Consider the following 16,196-nt stretch of genomic DNA (forward strand, 5'->3'; position numbering starts at 1 on the left):
GCTCCGCAGGCCCGAGGGAGAGCGGGGTGACGCCAGAGAAGCAAAGGGAAGCCTTTTGCCCTGTTTCCCACCCCCGCTAGTAGGTCCCCCTTCTCAGGAACCTCTGGGAGGCCCCTTAGAACACATCCTGTCTAGGGGGTTAGGGTCCGAGGCATATCCAGGGTGACTGCCAAGTTAGAGGCCAAGGCAACGCCCAGGCAGAGGTCAGGCCATGCTCTAGAACCGGAGGGCGGGCGGCACTGGGGGGTCCAGGGAACCGGGAAGCCCCGGAGGACGGGCAGGTGCGGCTGCAGGAGTAGGCAGCTCTTGGGGCCCGCGGAGCAGGAAGAGGTGTGGCCTGTCCTTCACCCCGAGAATCTGTGCTGTCGGTCTCTTCCCGGAGGGACAGCCTGCGTCTTTGTTCCTCGCCCAGGAAGGCCCCAGGGCGTGTGCGCCCCGAGATCACTTGTGTGAGGCCAGTTCTTCTTCACTGTGGTGCTGGCCCATGGGTGGTGTTCAGAGCTGCTCAGAATAGCCTGTTATTTATACCCTGCCTTGGCTTCAAAGGGGATTTTAGGACAGCTCGTGGAAAACATATACACCAAGACGAGTGGCCGGGACAATAGGCCTGTGGCTGCTGGCCACCTGGCCACCACCTGGGGGTCCCTGAGGGGTGGCGGGTCTGGCCTGGTCCCAGTCAGCTTCCTGGTGTCGAGGACGGCTGAGGCGGGCAGATCCCCAAGGTGACTGAGCCCCCGATGGGGCCTGTGGGTGCTATGCCCTGTGCTGGCAGCTCACGTTTGTTCGTCCATGACACCGTCTGCTCGCCACGCTCTGCAGATGCAAATCTGCCCCGAGATGGCCCTGGACTTCTGGGACCGTGAGCAGCAAGTCTGCTATTCCTGGAAGCCAAGTCCCTCCTGAAGAGGGTCCCCAGTGTGGACCCCTGAGGGCCCTGCAGTGAGGAGAGAGCCTGCCCTGGGCTTCATCCTCAGGTGACTCCCCTCCCCCGCCCCAGCCCGGTTGTGCCCACAAGCCGTCCCCCCCACGGGCTCTAAATGGGTCCAATCCCTTCGTTGGCTGGGTGAATGTCGGGCAGCGCTTTAAGAGTTTCCATTTTCAAACTCCCTGGGGTCCTTCATCCTTTGGCAGTTAGTGCAGAGTACACACTATTTCCCAAGGCTGTCACAAAAGAGAATTGTCACCCCTACCCACAAGCCCCCCCTCTTAATGACAGCGGCCCTCACTGTTCCAGCTCTGGCCTAGGACAGACAGCCTCGAGCACATGGACGCAGGGTTACTGGAATTTATTTTAATTAAAAGCCTCCTGACCCCCAGCGAGCTGAGTCATAACCCTGTGTTCCTCTTGCTCTTTGAATGTAGCCTGGCTTTCTTGCGCCTGTGTAGGAGCACACAGATGCCACAGAGTCCCCGGGGTCCTGAGGGGACCTTCAGCCACCCTGCCCACTGGGCCACACTGCCTCCCTAGCTCTAACTGGTCTCTTGGCCTGAAAATAGGAGGTTGATGACCTCGCCCTGTGCCCCGAGGGCTCAGATTTATAAGCTCAGTCATGCTCCTCTGCTTTGGAAAATGACCTCACCCATTGCCCAGGCCACCCGCAGGCATCAGGTTGCAGAAGCTTCTAGAAGAGCTTTTTAAAGGTAGGGATGGCCCTGTGTAAAACCACAAGGTACAGGCTGGGAGGTGGCCTCCCACCCACACTGCTGGGATCTTCTGTCCCTCTGGAAATCTGTTGTCACTTGTCACAGATGGGTGCCCACCCCCCGCCCCCAGGAGAACAAACTGCTTATGGGGGAGTCACTCCTTGTCTGGACCGCTTTGCTCTCCCCTCAAAGACTAGTCCTGTGGCTCAGGGCTCAGAAAATTAGCTTGGGGGACTGGAAGGATGAGAGCAGTAAGTCAGGGTCTTGCAATCAGGATGAAGATAGTAGTGGCTTCAAACTGATAGAGAAGGTGTCTAGTTCTGATATACGAGGGTCCTGCCACGTGGTTATGTGTCACGTGATGGCAGGTTGATCAGAGAACCGTGCCCCTCCCTGTCCCCGCCGCCCTCTGACCAGAGACCTTCCAGGAACAGAAACGGGGAAAACTGGGATCTTTGGAAAAGCTGAGGACCCCTGTATGGAGGAAGAGAAGCAGGCTGACCGCAAAGGGCGGGTTCCCGGGCAGGGCCCATGTCTGACGTCCTGCCAAAACTCCCAGCTTTCTCTCACCTCAGTAGCCATGCCGCCTTTAGTTTAGGTAATAAATCCCTTCCTCCTTCCCCTCCCTTCCTCCATCCCTCCCTTGCTTCCACTCTTCCAGAGATCCACATGTGCTACCAAGCATCCTCTCTGGAAAACAGGAATTGGTCTCCCTGAGTCAGAGGTTATGAGTCACTTACACACTAGTCTGAATTAGGCAGAACAGCTTCCTTTCTCCCAGCATCCCTGGGAGAGCAGCTCCACTACGGGAAAGGAAAATGCAGCAATCAGATTTAGGGGACCCACTTAAGTAGGGGTGCTTTGCGGGGGGGGTGTAGTAAGGCAGCATGTGGCCAGTAGCGGAAGGAATACTAAGAGGTGGGAACAATGGACACGAAAGAGGAGAGAAAGGTGTCAAGCGCGGCTGTATCCGCCTGTGTCTGGGAGACCCGATTCTTACCCAGGAAGGGGAGGGAAAGGCTCCCTGTCCCTTTTGGCGTCCTCTGAACACAGCACCGCTGCTTCTGCTGAAGCCCAGGGTCTGAAAGCCGGTCCCTGCCCATGCCGCCCCGACTCCTTCCTACGCCCTTTACGTCTCCTGGTATTTACAGAAAGGGCTCATCTGTTGGGGGGAACGAGGCTGAGACTCAGAAAGATCCCTGCTCGTAATGAACCATCCTTTGGTTCATTTCCAATTAGACAGAAAAAGAAAATACCAAGAGTACTCTGCTCCCAAGTCGTCTCATTAATTTTGACACATGGAACGTTAATGTCTGTCATGGTTTTGAGAGTCAGCAAAGTAAGTGGCACATCATGGCCACGTCAGCTGTCCTCAGGTTATCAAGGCAGCCAAAGTGAATACTTCGTCTGAGCAGCGAATCTGTAACATGGTCTCCCATGAGTCAGCCACGAGTAAAAGCAATGTCATACCGAGAGAAAATCTGGAGCGATACTCTATAAACCCATCTGCTGGTCTGGCGGTGGACAGACCCCCATTCAAACAGAGGGGTCTCTTTAATCAGCCTGGAAACTTACCAATAGCTTCCACCTGGGGGATAATTTGCTTTATACTATCACCAGGAGGGCTAAGATGTATGAAATACAAGGAAAGTAAGTTGCCGTATCCTTCAGAGACCTAAATCTTTTCTGATGAAACCGGCAGCTTAATGGGCGAGAGACAGTTTCCTTCACTGGGTTCTTTTATCCAAAGGCTTATTTCCATATAGTCCAGCACCGCTAAAGGCACATTTATTCTGTTTCCATTTCAAATCAGCAAGCAGTTTTCACAGTTGTTTTGATGCTTTTCTCCAGATGTGGCCGAGCAGTATTTCCAAGAGAGCCTTGTGAAGCTTAAGGGTGCCGAAGGGACGGGAAGAGCCAAGTTTCTTTCGATTCAAGACGAATATTGCCATTTCCTCCAAGTCAGTGGGCAAGAAGAGGTGAGTGAGTTTGGACCTTGGTTGACTGGTTATTTCCGTGGGCCACTCCACTCCTTCTCTCTGTGTGCAAGGCATGTGACAGGCCCCGCGGGGTCGTGGATAAATCCGCCATGTGGCCATTGTCAGGCAGCTTCCAGATCCTTGCCCCATTGTCTATGAGATAGAGACGCCCTGGTTGCCCACAGAAGGATCCGGAGGCCCTACTGGTCGCAGTCCGCGGCTCTGGCTGGGACGCAGCTCCGCCCGAGCAGACGTGCAGATGGCGGATGGATGGTGGCCCCCCTCGTCCCCCTGCCTGGTGCCGTGTGTATGGCACCACCCGTCCGGCCAAACGCGGCAGCCTTGCCGGTTCTCCCCCTGCTCCTCTTTACTCCTGTGTCCGTGAACCCCCACCACTGTGGGTTCCTGTGGGAGTCAGCCACCAAGGGCTGGGCCAAAGGACCGTCCCAGGGGTAAGCAAGGGCCATCCCAGGTGTGGTAACAGCCAGCACACAGGCTAGAGCCCTGCCCCAGCAGAAGGTGGCCTTGCAGGAGGATGAGACCTTGTCAGGTAAAATATAAGTGAGGGTCACTCTTGGGTGTATCTTCTAGGTATGCCATTCGCCTGCTCCGGAACCTTCTCTGAACACTGTCTGTCCCCTAAGTCCCCGTGGCATCTCTTCCACTGCCATCACGACTTGCCACTGGGGTCACGCACCTCTGCCTCTGGTTTCCCCAGTCAGGCCAACGGTGGCATCGAAAGCTTCACTTAGGAAACAGGCTGTCTCCCCTGCCATTGGCCCCTCAAAGCCTGGCAGTCATTCCCCACGGGGAAGCTGCCAGCCCCGACTCTGCACCAGCCTAAGTCCTTGCTCACAGGTGTCACCGGGTGTGACAGGTGGTAGCATCGGGCAGGTCCCTCATGGACTGAGGTGGGTCACACGTTCCCAGTTCCCACACTGTCTCTGCCCCCAGGAAATATTTCTGCCTCATCAGCACCTTTGCTGTGGTTCCCACAACACCGAACTCATGTTATTGCCAGCAGAAGAGTCAAGCCCTTCTAGATCCTTCTATCTGGACGATGCCTTCAGGGCTGCGTGGTCGGGAAGCCCCCTCACTGGCTCCTGCCGCAGTTAGCGCTAAAATTCAGCCTCTCCGCCCTGCAGCTGCCATTGGGCCTTGTCGCAGGTCACGGAAGGACTTCAGGAGAACCGTGGGACAGTGACATCCAGGGCTTTCCCTGTGTGTCCCGCCCGGTGTCTGACTGAAGGCACTAATATCAGAAGATACTGGTTTCTGACCAGCTCGTTCTTTCCATTCCATGCTGGTATAAATAAATCGGCCCAAACAAAATGTCAGCTATATTTAATCGTTTAGCATGGTGGAAAACGATGGCTTATGAGAAGTAGAAAACCCTAGAATGTGTTTGGGCTGTTCTGTAAACAGGTAAATCACCGGGAAACGGTAGCTTTCACTTCGGTGAGAATGTCACTGTGCCCAGAGAGAGGGGACCCTGCCGCCAAAAAGGATGAAGATGACTGGCTGATTCAGACCCTGTCTCTGCCACTGACGAGCTGCCCCACTCTGAGCAAGTTTCTTTCTTTCTTTCTTTTTTAAGATTTTATACAGAGAAGGGAAGGGAGGGAGAAAAAGAAGGAGAGAAACATCCATGTGTGGTTGCCTCTCACTTGCCCCCAGCTGGGGACCTGGCCCACAGCCCAGGCATGTACCCTGACTGGGAATCGAACCTGCGACCCTTTGGTTCACAGGACAGCACTTGATCCACTGAGCCACACCAGCCAGGGCAGGGCAAGTTTCTTGATAGCTCTGAGCCTCAGTTTCCTCCTCTGTCAAAGGAGGATTAAAATTGTCCTGTCTACAGGAGGCAGTGAGAATTGAGGTCACCCATGTCAAGTCTTTAGTGCAGCTCTTGACACCCAAAGGGCACATCCACGTTAGCTTTATTTTCTTACTACTCAGCTAAGATGGATTCTCATAATCGCCAGCATGGCTCTGTCTCCAGGTGCCTTTACGTCTTCTCTCTCCATAGTTCACATCTCCCCTCACCTGTTCCATGGAGGTCATTTCTGTGTCCTATTTAACCAGAGGCAAATGGGCTCAGCTCAGGAGACAGTCAACTCAAACCTATTGTCCTAAAAAGGGAAAATACCCACGAGTCCCATCACTTTCTTAAGAGACACTAACCTTCATCAGCCTTTGAACTTTAACCAGACAGCTTTCTATTCCTTTCAGAGAGCGACCTCGATCCTGAGAGAGTCCCTGGAGGGCAAAGTGGGGGTGTTTGGGGATCTCAGTCCCGAGGTGGCGGAGACATACCGGCTCCTGGGAGGTGCTGACCTGGCGCAGGGGAACCACAGAGGAGCCCACAGGAAACTGAACAAGGTAAGCCTGGGGCCAGCACTAATGCGGAGGAAAGCCCTCCTTCCCCCGCCAAGGTCGCTCTCCTCCCTCCACCAGGCTCTTTTTAATTGAATCTTTATAAGCCCAGGTGGGTCAGTGGGCTGGAGTGTCGTCCTGCACACCAAAGGTTGTGAGTTCGATTCCAGGTCACGGTGTGTGTGGGAGGCAGCCTATGGATGTTTCTCTCACACATTGATGTTTTTCTCTCCCCCTTCCTGTCTCTCTAAAATTAGTGAACATATCCTTGGGTGAAGTTTTAAAATAAAATGAAATAGAATAAAAGGTCCTGAATAAGTGGCTTATTTAGGTGAGATGACTTCCCTTTCGCAGTTGATTCAATCTAATGCTTTTTCATTAAAACATATCTTAATCCTCATACACATATTTTTGAATGAATTATCAATTATTTTTATCATGCAAATATATTTTTAATTTTTATGTAATTTATCAATCTATTTTTTATTTTTTATTGTACTCTCTCTGTATACCCAGTTTATAGAGGAATTCCTCTGTGGGTTCTTCTCCTACTTATATATTTATTTCTGTTTTAATTCGCAGTTTATTTGTGTGGATGGTGTGAAGTACGAATTTAATGTTATCTTTTTTAAGATGGCTACCCAGTTGTCCAGCACCTTCTTACTAAGGAGCCCCGTGATTTGAGATAACACCTTCATCATATACTACATTTCTATATGTACTTCAGTCTATTTCTGCATTCCTCTTCTGCTCCACTGAGCTCTTTGTTTATTCAAATGCCAGTTCCTCATTGTTTTAAACGTAGATTTCATAGCATGATTTAATACCTGGTAGGACCAGACACCACTCCTAGGTTTTCTCCCTTGAGAATATCAGGTTTTCTAGACATTCTAGCATGTTTATTTTCCACATGAATTTCAGTGTCAACTTGTCTAACTGCATGAAAAGCTTGGTGGTATTTTTTGGAGGACTGTGTTATTGGCAAATGAACTTAAGGAGAACTGCTGTCTTTATCATGGGGAGTCATTGTACTCAAGAACAGGGATGCCTTCAGACTTCTTGGTGTCTACTTTTGTACCATTTAGGCACAGTTGAAAGTGTTCCTTTTATAGGTTTTGCACATTTCTTATTAGGTTGATTTCTAAGCATTTTATCTTCTCTAATACTATTGTACAAGGAATTTTATCCACTATTATATCTTTCAACTGGTTATTTTATTGTGTGTGAAGACTATTAATTTCTCTGTGTTCATTGTATATTCTGCTAACTTGCTTAATTCTTTTCTTGCCTGAGTTAATGTGAGTATTGATTCTCTCAGGTTTTCCAAGTATCCTATTACATCATCTGCAGATAGTTTTACTTTCTGTTTTTCAATTCCTATGGCTCAGATTGATTTCTCTTGTCTAATTGCATTGGTTCATACCTCCAGTACAATAATAAGTAGTAGTGGAGAGAGTCTTCACCTTTGTCTTGTTCCTGGTCTTACGGGAAATGTCTCTACTGATTCTTCATTTAGTAGATGCTGGCTTTAGGACTAAGTTTTATATATTTTATCATGTTAAGGAAGTAGCCATCATTTTCTATTTTCATGTGTAATTTTTTTTTATTAGAAATAAGTATTGGGTTTTCTCAAATGCTTTTCAAACATTGGTGGAGATAATCACATGACTCTTAGATCACTTAATATGGTGCATTTTATTACAGTCTCAAACCAACCTTGCATTCCTGGAATAAATGCCCTTGGTCGTGTTGAGTTATATTCTTAATATGAGGTTGATTGTGATTGCTAGTATTTATTTTAAGATTTTTGCATCAATATTTATATTTTTTAAGTATCAATCTTATATTTGCTTCATAAAAGTAATTTGGAAGTTTACCTTTCTTTTCTATGCACTGAAGGAATTTGTGCAGCATTAAAACCATCTAGTCTTTAAAGGTTTGTACTTCCTGTGAGGGACTCTTTAGGCCTAGTACTTCCTGTATGAGGAAATTCCTTGATGATTTTCACTATTTCTTCTACAAAAAATTGGTTTGTTGACGCTTTCTTTATATAATGGGGTTGTTTTGGTGACCTGTATTTTTCTAGGGAACTATTTCATTTACATTTTCAGATTGATTTGCATAGAGATTCCCAAAGTAGTCTCATGAGTTTTTAAAACTTCTACTCTTTTAATAGTTATTTTGCCATTATAATACGTTAGTTTTATATTTGGATTTTTCTCACTTTTTTCTGGGGGTTTGGGAAAGGTATTTAATGCGTAGTCCTAGAAAAGAGTATCGCCTGGGAGAGGCAGGAATTCCCAGTCTAGAACTGGGGTGGAGAGGAGGCTGGGGGACTAGAGAATGAAACCTGTTTAAGAAGCAAAGGGCACCCTGGCTGGTGTGGCTCAGTGGATTGAGTGCTGACCTATGAACCAGAGGGTTGCCAGTCAGGGCACAGGCCTGGGTTGCGGGCCAGGTCCCCAGTTGGGGGCACATGAGAGGCAACCACACTCTGATGTTTCTCTACCTCTTCCTCCCTTCCTACCCCTCTCTCTAAAAATAAATAAGATCTTAAAAAAAAAAAACAGTGGAGGAAAAATGGGACAACTGTAATAGAAAAACAATAAAAATAAATAAATTTTTAAAATTTCAATTAAAAAAACAAGCAGCAGCAGCAGCAAAGAGCAGCTGTCAGGGAGCAGTGCTCTGCGGCTGAGTGTGCAGGTTATGGGCCTGAGACTTGATCCTTTTGGCCACAGCCTCCGACGGCAGCCTCTGCAGGCCCAGCCCAGCCCACCACCTGTTTTCATACGGCCCGCAAGTTTGAACTGGTTTTTGTGGATGATCCTACAATCAATCTGTAATCATTTTACAGATGATAGAAATTAGGCTGACAATGGGGAACACTTAACTTTGCACCCCGATGGAGCTATTATTTCCTCAACCACCCAAAACTCCATCCTTCTCCTTAGAACTAGATTATGAAAGACTGTGCTCATTATTGTATTTTGAACCTCACCAGTAAAACTTTGTGGAAAATTTTCTCACTTGTTACATAAGCACCCACAGAGTAGCCTTGATTTTTGTCTGCTGGCCCACAACACCTGCAATAGTGGCCATCTGCCCTTTGCAGAAAAGTTTTCCAGACCTTGCTCTAAGCAGCTGGGAGCTGTCGAGGGAATTTAAAGCAGGGCATAACAGGCCTATATTTGGATTCGGGTTATTTTTTAATCACTGCGAGGACGGTGTTGAGAATGCCCAAGGATTGAACCCAGAGGCCTCAGTCTTCTCATCTGTAAAATGGAGATAACACGAGCCCTCCGGCCCTCCCATGGTTGTTCTGGGGGTCGGATGAGGTGAGGAGCGGGGGGCTGCTTTGATCAGCACCAGGCCCTGCCCGGGTGTAGGGGGCAGGCTGCCTACGAGCACACGACGGAGAAGACGACAGCTTTCCTGGCCCTTGGGAGTCTCCCCTTTCCTTCCCCTCCCTCATTTCTGCCCCAAGGAGAGAAGGTAAAGTAGGGAAAAGTCCTCCTGAAGATTCAGCCTAGCTACCCACGTCCAGGCAGGAGAGGGACCCCAGGAAATGGGGGGTGGGATGGCAACAGATGTTAGCAGACACACAAGAAACATGAGCAGGGGCCACCCAGACCTGCATCGGGCCCTGCTGGCTCCGGACAGGCCCGGATGGTACCACAGCCGACCACGTGCCAAGGCCGGGCTCCCTGCTGGCAGGGGCAGCTCACACATCCTTCCTGCCCCTCGCAGCAACCTGGCAGGCCAGACCTTACCAACCCTGCTTTACAGACACGGGGCCTGAGGCCCCCAGGGGTTTTAAGTACATTGTCCATGGGCTGGTTACTCTAAAGAAAAGTGCACCTTTTTGCTTTATGCTGGTAGTTCAAGAAGTGTGTGTCTTAAACCTCCAGCAGCAATGTCGCCCCTTCTGAACCAGAGTCTGGGGCAGGGCCCAGGGCCCAGGGGTCTGCATTTTGCTTCTGGGGAAAGGTTGAGTCCCTGTGCTGAGTCCCATGCCACCCGCAGGGCTGAAAATCGGCTCCGTTTCAAGAAACTCTCAGGTTTCATCACCTCGAAACCCTGCAGTGGAAGCTGGTGACATTTTTTCCCTCTAGCCTGGCCTCATTATCCATCCTTCCTGGAAAAAAATGGCTTTGACATTTTAAAGCCACCAGGCCATGTGCCAGAGTGAGAGAGAAAGGGCTGAACTTGTATCCCCGTGGGCGGTGCGCACTGTGGTACACGCAGGCCTCGTTTCCCGTTCTCCACGCGTGCCCGCAGGAGCGCGGGGCCTGCACACCAGGGCACAGAGGGGCCCGGAAGCAGGCCTCGCACAGCCGCTCCAATGCCATGTTTAGCAGGGAGCTCTGGGGAGCCAGCCGCGGCCTGCGCAAGCTCCCGGCCCAGTCTTTCTCTTGTTTTTGTCAAAACAGCTGCGTCCCCAACTTCCTGAATTCTGGAGCAGACGTCATTGAACACAGGCCTTTCCAGATGTGCTGAATGGCCGGGGCCTGTCCCCAGGGCATGAAAGTCAGGAAGGCCGGAGAAACAAAGCAGACAGCGGGATTAAATTACTGAAAAGAAAACCATGTTATTGATCCGCCTCCCAACAGCATCTGCCTGCGGGGGAGAAACGTGGAGCATTCCCTGGGCTCTAGATGGAAATTTCCACAGCCAGAGTTCACATGCTTTTGCCACAGGGAGGGCTGGTTTGATTCTTGGACAGGCATCCTTGTCAGTATTTTCATCCAGGTGAAAGGCTGCGAGAAAGAATTCGTGAAGGCTGTGTCCTCGGTCAGTAGCCTCTCAGGAGAAATCCTGGGCCCAGTTACAGTGTGAAGTCAGGGCCGGGCCCCGTCTTAATCTGGCCTCCCCGTGATGTACCGTCACTGCCAGGGTTCGGTCCCCTCCTGACTGCTTTACAGCTGTGAGCATTTCCGTAAAAGAATAACATAATTTTATGTGACCTCTTTCTCGAAGACATGCAAAGCCCCCTGTAATAAGTCATTTGAAGAAAGGAGGTGGAAAATGGTTCTTATACATTGCAGGTGACAGAGCCATCCCTGGGAGCTTCTTATGTGTCATGAGTCAAGACAGGACCCATGAAAACAAGCCATCAGATCTCTGCCAGATGTTAGCCTCTCCTCAGCCAGCCAAATGCACAGAACCTTCTCACAGACTGCTGTGCGTTTTATGGACAACTCATGCCCATCCGTGGCCACATAACTTTTATGTTTCCTTTGTCAAATGTGGTGTTTTCCTTGTTGCCCTAGATACCAGGGACTCCAGAGCTGGGTTGGAGTGCCCACAGAGCCCCGTGTTAGCCCCCATGTTTTTATGTGAAGAGTCATTCGTCCGTGACCCCAGTTTATCTCATTGTCTTTGTTTAACCTGCTGCTGGGCTGCGGCGGTCCACAATGACATTAATTTCATATACAAAACCCAGGTCTGGGGTTGAGAAATGTGCTTAAAGGTGCTCAGGCTCCAGCTGGTGGAGATTTATAAATCAGTCGTTGTATAAGAATGGGAGCTGATGGTTAAAGGGATCGAGGTTAACCCCTCGGCCCCCGTGGGGAACATGGGGAGCACCCCCGGCCTGCTGCAGGCGGGGTGGAAATGAGAACACCAGAGCCCTGGGCCGCGGCCTGCCAGGAAGAGGTGGCTTCTGTGCTGTCCCCTAAAGAATACAGATGGGGGGGCACACAGACCCCACCCCCACCCCCGCCATCAAGGCCACACATTAGAAGTCTTCCTGTGGCGTGGCGAGTGCACAGAGCCTTACAAGTTCCCACGTGAGCAGGAAGGTCTGGGGCGGGCGGAACCCTGGGTCCAGACAGCCCGTCCTGGCCCGAGACTGGAGATCGCCCAGTGCCTCCCTGGAGGCAGGAGGACCACGGGTTTATGGGCAGACGGCCAGGGATGGAGGGAAAGGCAGGCCTCCTGCACATAAATCCACGTGACCTTAAACAAGCGGACAAGCGGACAGAGTGACGGTCAGCAGCGGCGGGTACAGACTGCACCGGCTCAGGAAGGACCCAGCGAGATGGCCGAGCTCCAGGTCACCAGGGCGACACGCCAGAACAGGCGGCTCGGAGGCTTCGGCGTAAAAGGGTCTGGGTCTCTTCCTCTGTGTGGCCCGGACGTGGGCAGGCCCAGCTTTTATACAAAGAGCCGGCCGTGCACTTGAAGACGCAGCCTTAACTTTTCCGCGGCTGCACGGCCGGGACCCCTCCACAGCGAGCGCCGCTGATGTGCCTGTCCTCTGCACGCTTGTGTTGCAGCTGTCCTGGAGAGAGATGATGGTGGCTTGCTCCAAGGGGATGGAGCCAAGTCGTGGGGGAGTCGAGGGCTGTCGGTGAGGACAGAGAGCCCACGGCACTTGGCAACTCCGAGGTGAGGAGTAAGGGAGCGGCTGTGTGAGCAGAGGCGTCTGGGCCTCCCACCCTGTCTCGCTGGTCTCCCATGACCCTCCTCGTCCCAGTGCTCTGTTCCCACCCTCCTGTGCCGCAGTGCTCAGGGCTCAATGAGTAGCCCTCCCCGTAAGGGAGCTGCAGGTGTGAGAGAAAGACAGGGAGACGCAGGGTGTGCTCCTGCCTAGGACCCCAGCACCCCCACCCACACCTGGCTGACTCCCCATCCTGTACAAAATAGATGCAATCGCATGACAGGCTTGGCAGGAACTAGGAAACTATGCCTCTCCCCGTTTTCCAGGATTGAGTCCTGTGGCCTCACACCTGAGATGGCTCTTTAGGTGGAGCCCTCGCTGCGCCCCACTGTTAACAAAGAGGAGGGGTCCCATCAGCACCCTCATGGTCTGAAATTCCCCAAAAGAAGTCAGGATGCCATTCCAGGCCTTAAGCTGGAGGAGGCTGAGGGAGGAGGGGTCCACATCTGCAGGGGTGCTGCCGTGAAAATGGCCCCGGGTGATAACTGCAGATCATCAGAGATCCCCCTACCAAAAATTTTTTAAAAAGAAAGAAAGAAAGAAAAAGAAAATGAGCTTCTTTGTGAGTTTGGGTATTTAACGCTTGTGGTTTTCTAAAGCCAGAGTAAATTAAGCCCACTGACCTGCACCCCACAGCTGCCACCAAGCCTGGGACGGGTGTGAGCTCTGGGGCACAGAGATCAGCCATCGCTCAGAGGACAGCACCCTGAGGGCTGCTTTTCAGGGTCCTTGGCTCCAGGGCTCCGTAGAAACCTAGGTTCCAAAACTCAAAGTCACATCAAAAAAGAAGTTTTAAAGTTCATACCACATTCGTAAGATTGTGTCTTAGCTCCCCTGGCTCCTAAGAGAGTGGCTTCTGAGACCAGCCCATGGGGAACAGCGCTCTCTGCACTAGTGGACTTTCCTGGTTGCCATGGTGACAGTGGAGCCTTCTTATACTAGAGGCGTCCATGACTGACATGTGTGGCCTCGGAGCCCTTTGGTCTAACGGTGCCCTCAGGGTCCACATAAGAATTTCTCAGTTGATCTGTTTGGTCATTTACTTAACCATTCATTCATTTAACAAATAATGCGTCTACTTAGTGGAGAAACTATGCAAAGCCCTAGGACACAAAGGTGAGCCAGACCCCCATGGCCAGCCTACAGGCTAGTGTTTCCTTTTGTCTGTCTGCAGAAAGCTATAGGAAAGACGCAAATGACTTCTCCTAGCCCCTGCAAACCAAATCAAAGAGAATTACAAGAGGGGACTAAAAATATGGAATTATCTTCTGGAGGGCAGGCCCCTTGTAGTACAGGCTTCCCCCACTAGGTGAGTGTTCTGTGAACCCATCTGTATCAGTGGACCAGCTGGCGTTGTTGTGAGAGGCTGCCTTCTGCTTCAGCGAGGTTGTTTTTTCTTTTTTAAGACTCTTTTAACGTGTTTGCCCATTTCATGATGGGTGATTTCCAAGTGCACCTGCCCACACCATGCTGACTGTTGTTCTGCAGCTTTTGACCAAAAATAGCATGACCCCCGTGCCCCACCCTCCCTATTCACCTGATCTCGCCCCAAGTGACCTTTTTGTTTTCCTGGATGAAAAACGTCCTCAAAGGGAAACATTTTGCTGATGTGGAAGAGGTAAAACAAAGAACGGCAGGAGCACTAAAAGGCACCCAAATCGTTGAGTTCAAAAAATTTGAGCAATAGAAAAAAGTCTTGAAGGTGACTGAAGTTGAAACATGTACGAGTAAATACACAATTTTTTATAAATAAGTTCCACTTATTGGGGGTCCTCCCTCGTACAGCAATGTAATGGCTCCCTAACGCTCTTCTGGATACTCAGGTTTACAGGGTTTTGTCCACTCCAAGGACAGTGAGAGAGACACCTTTCGGAGGCTGGTTTCAAACAGGGGTGCGCTGGCTTCCTTGGAAGGATCTGGAAACCACAGAATACCTTGAATATGGTGGAGGATGGTCTACGGTCAAGGTCTGGGAGTTCTTCCCTTAGCTCAGCGAACTGTTTAGTGTCTGGCTGGCTCCTAGTAGGTTCAGTGAATACTTAGTGACTTTGTCTTTGACAGCCAACGACTACATCTTTAACAAAAGAATCCAAGTACCTACTTCATGCAAAATACTTAAGCGAATTTAGCTAAGAGCAGCAGAACACTGAAAAAATTCCATTCATGTTTCTTAGAGAAATATACAGCTAGGTAACACACTTCCTGGTAAAAATCAGTAATGGGTTGCTTTGCTTTTGAAGAAAGGCATCTCTTGGAGAGTGTTTCAGTTCACGGATGAACTGTGTTTTCCTGTGTTGGTGTCTGTCTGGTGTGACCCCCCTGGGCACTGTCGTCAGAAGGGATTAGGAAGGGGCTGGGGTGTTTCTCCTAGTTCATATCTCTCAGCAAGGCTTCTCACGTCAGCTAGAGTTTTGAGCAGATCTCCTTAGTAAAGATAAGCAGCCTTAAAAAAAAAAAATCTGTTAATTCCAGGAAGACATTGACTGGCGTTGAAGAGACAGGAGGGGGACGGGGCTCCCCTCTCTCTGAGCTTGATTATTGAAGAAGATCCTTTTATCCAACTCTTCCTGCTCACATAGTGCCCCCAGTGAAAATGGCCAGCACACAAGGTCAGGAATAGAAAGAAGGGGGTGAGAATTTGTATAATACTCTCAATGGCCTTCCGTTCCCCTCAGGAATCCGCGAATAACTCAGCTAACAGTATCTCTTTCCCTAGAGAATTGGGGGGTGGGGTGGGGAGGGAGAAGCTTCAGTAACCAAAGGAGCAAGATGGATTTCCAAGGTTCCGATGTTGGAGGCCATCTGTTAAGGCAAGGCGAACAGAGACCCTGTCTCAAATGATCGTGAGAATGTCAGTCAAGAATGAATGAGTTCCCATCGAGGCAGGTTGGCATCATCTCAAAAGGAGCTGCCTCGGAGGCTGTTATAAATAGGTGAACAGGAAAGCTGGGGTGGGTCTAATTTTAAGCCTGATCTGTTCCACTGAAAGGAGGGACTTCTGGCCACGTGGAGGAAAAGGAGGTCTGTTCTGGCAAGAAGTGTGAGGTCTGGAGGTGGGCTGCTCACTGCTGTTAATGAGGGGAGGGCCCGCTTACTCCCTGCTGTCCTTTTGAGCCCTTCTCTGCTGGGCCCCATGTGGACTCAGCTTTACCATCTTAATGAGGGGATGTCCCCTGGCTTCCAGTGGCCAAAAGCCAAGCAAGAGATGACTACTGTTAGTGTTTCCATCAAGTGTTATGGGTGTCGGAAACCTGTCCCCAGCTCCTTGCCCTCAGAGCCACAAAGCACCTTCTCACGCTGCCTAACTTCCCAAGGTGGGGCTTGCTGGGCACAGGGGTGGGACCCTTGCCTTTGCACCATTTGGATTATATGCTAAGTAGGGTAATAGGAAAAGTCACTACTTCTTGGTGTTTTATAATGCAACTAAGAAATAGTGGACATTTTCTGTTATTAAAAAAAAAAATCCTCTCATATTCTCGTCTGATATTTCTTTCCTCCAAAAGACAACCAGAGCCTCAGATTCCAGAATCAGATTCTCAATTCTTCAGACTGGCCCAAACATTCAGACAGTTTGGGTATTTTCCACAGCTCATAAAGAAGAAGCCTTTGGCCACTTGCACTGTAATTTTCTCAAAGACCTAAAATGGGTGGCAGATCAGAATGAATAAAAAGTGTTCAGTACAAAGTCTCCAAACCCTCACACTTCTTTTCCCCTCAAGCTGTGACCATGTAGAAAGACAAATTCAAGTTTT

The 16,196-nt window shown here is 50.2% G+C and overlaps 1 protein-coding gene across 1 annotated transcript in view; it reads left to right on the forward strand.

The window, feature by feature from the left end:
* TTC23 (tetratricopeptide repeat domain 23) overlaps window positions 1-16,196 on the forward strand; it is a 46,541-nt gene that overhangs the window by 27,342 nt on the left and 3,003 nt on the right. Inside the window, exons 7-8 of the mRNA XM_090263753.1 lie at window positions 3,496-3,623; window positions 5,856-6,005. Of these exons, the coding sequence (XP_090119879.1) occupies window positions 3,496-3,623; window positions 5,856-6,005 (278 nt within the window). The remainder of the gene's footprint in view (window positions 1-3,495; window positions 3,624-5,855; window positions 6,006-16,196) is intronic.

The sequence above is a fragment of the Furipterus horrens genome, unplaced genomic scaffold (assembly GCF_987537825.1).
Source record: "Furipterus horrens unplaced genomic scaffold, mFurHor1.1.pri manual_scaffold_16, whole genome shotgun sequence".
Lineage (NCBI taxonomy): Eukaryota > Metazoa > Chordata > Mammalia > Chiroptera > Furipteridae > Furipterus > Furipterus horrens.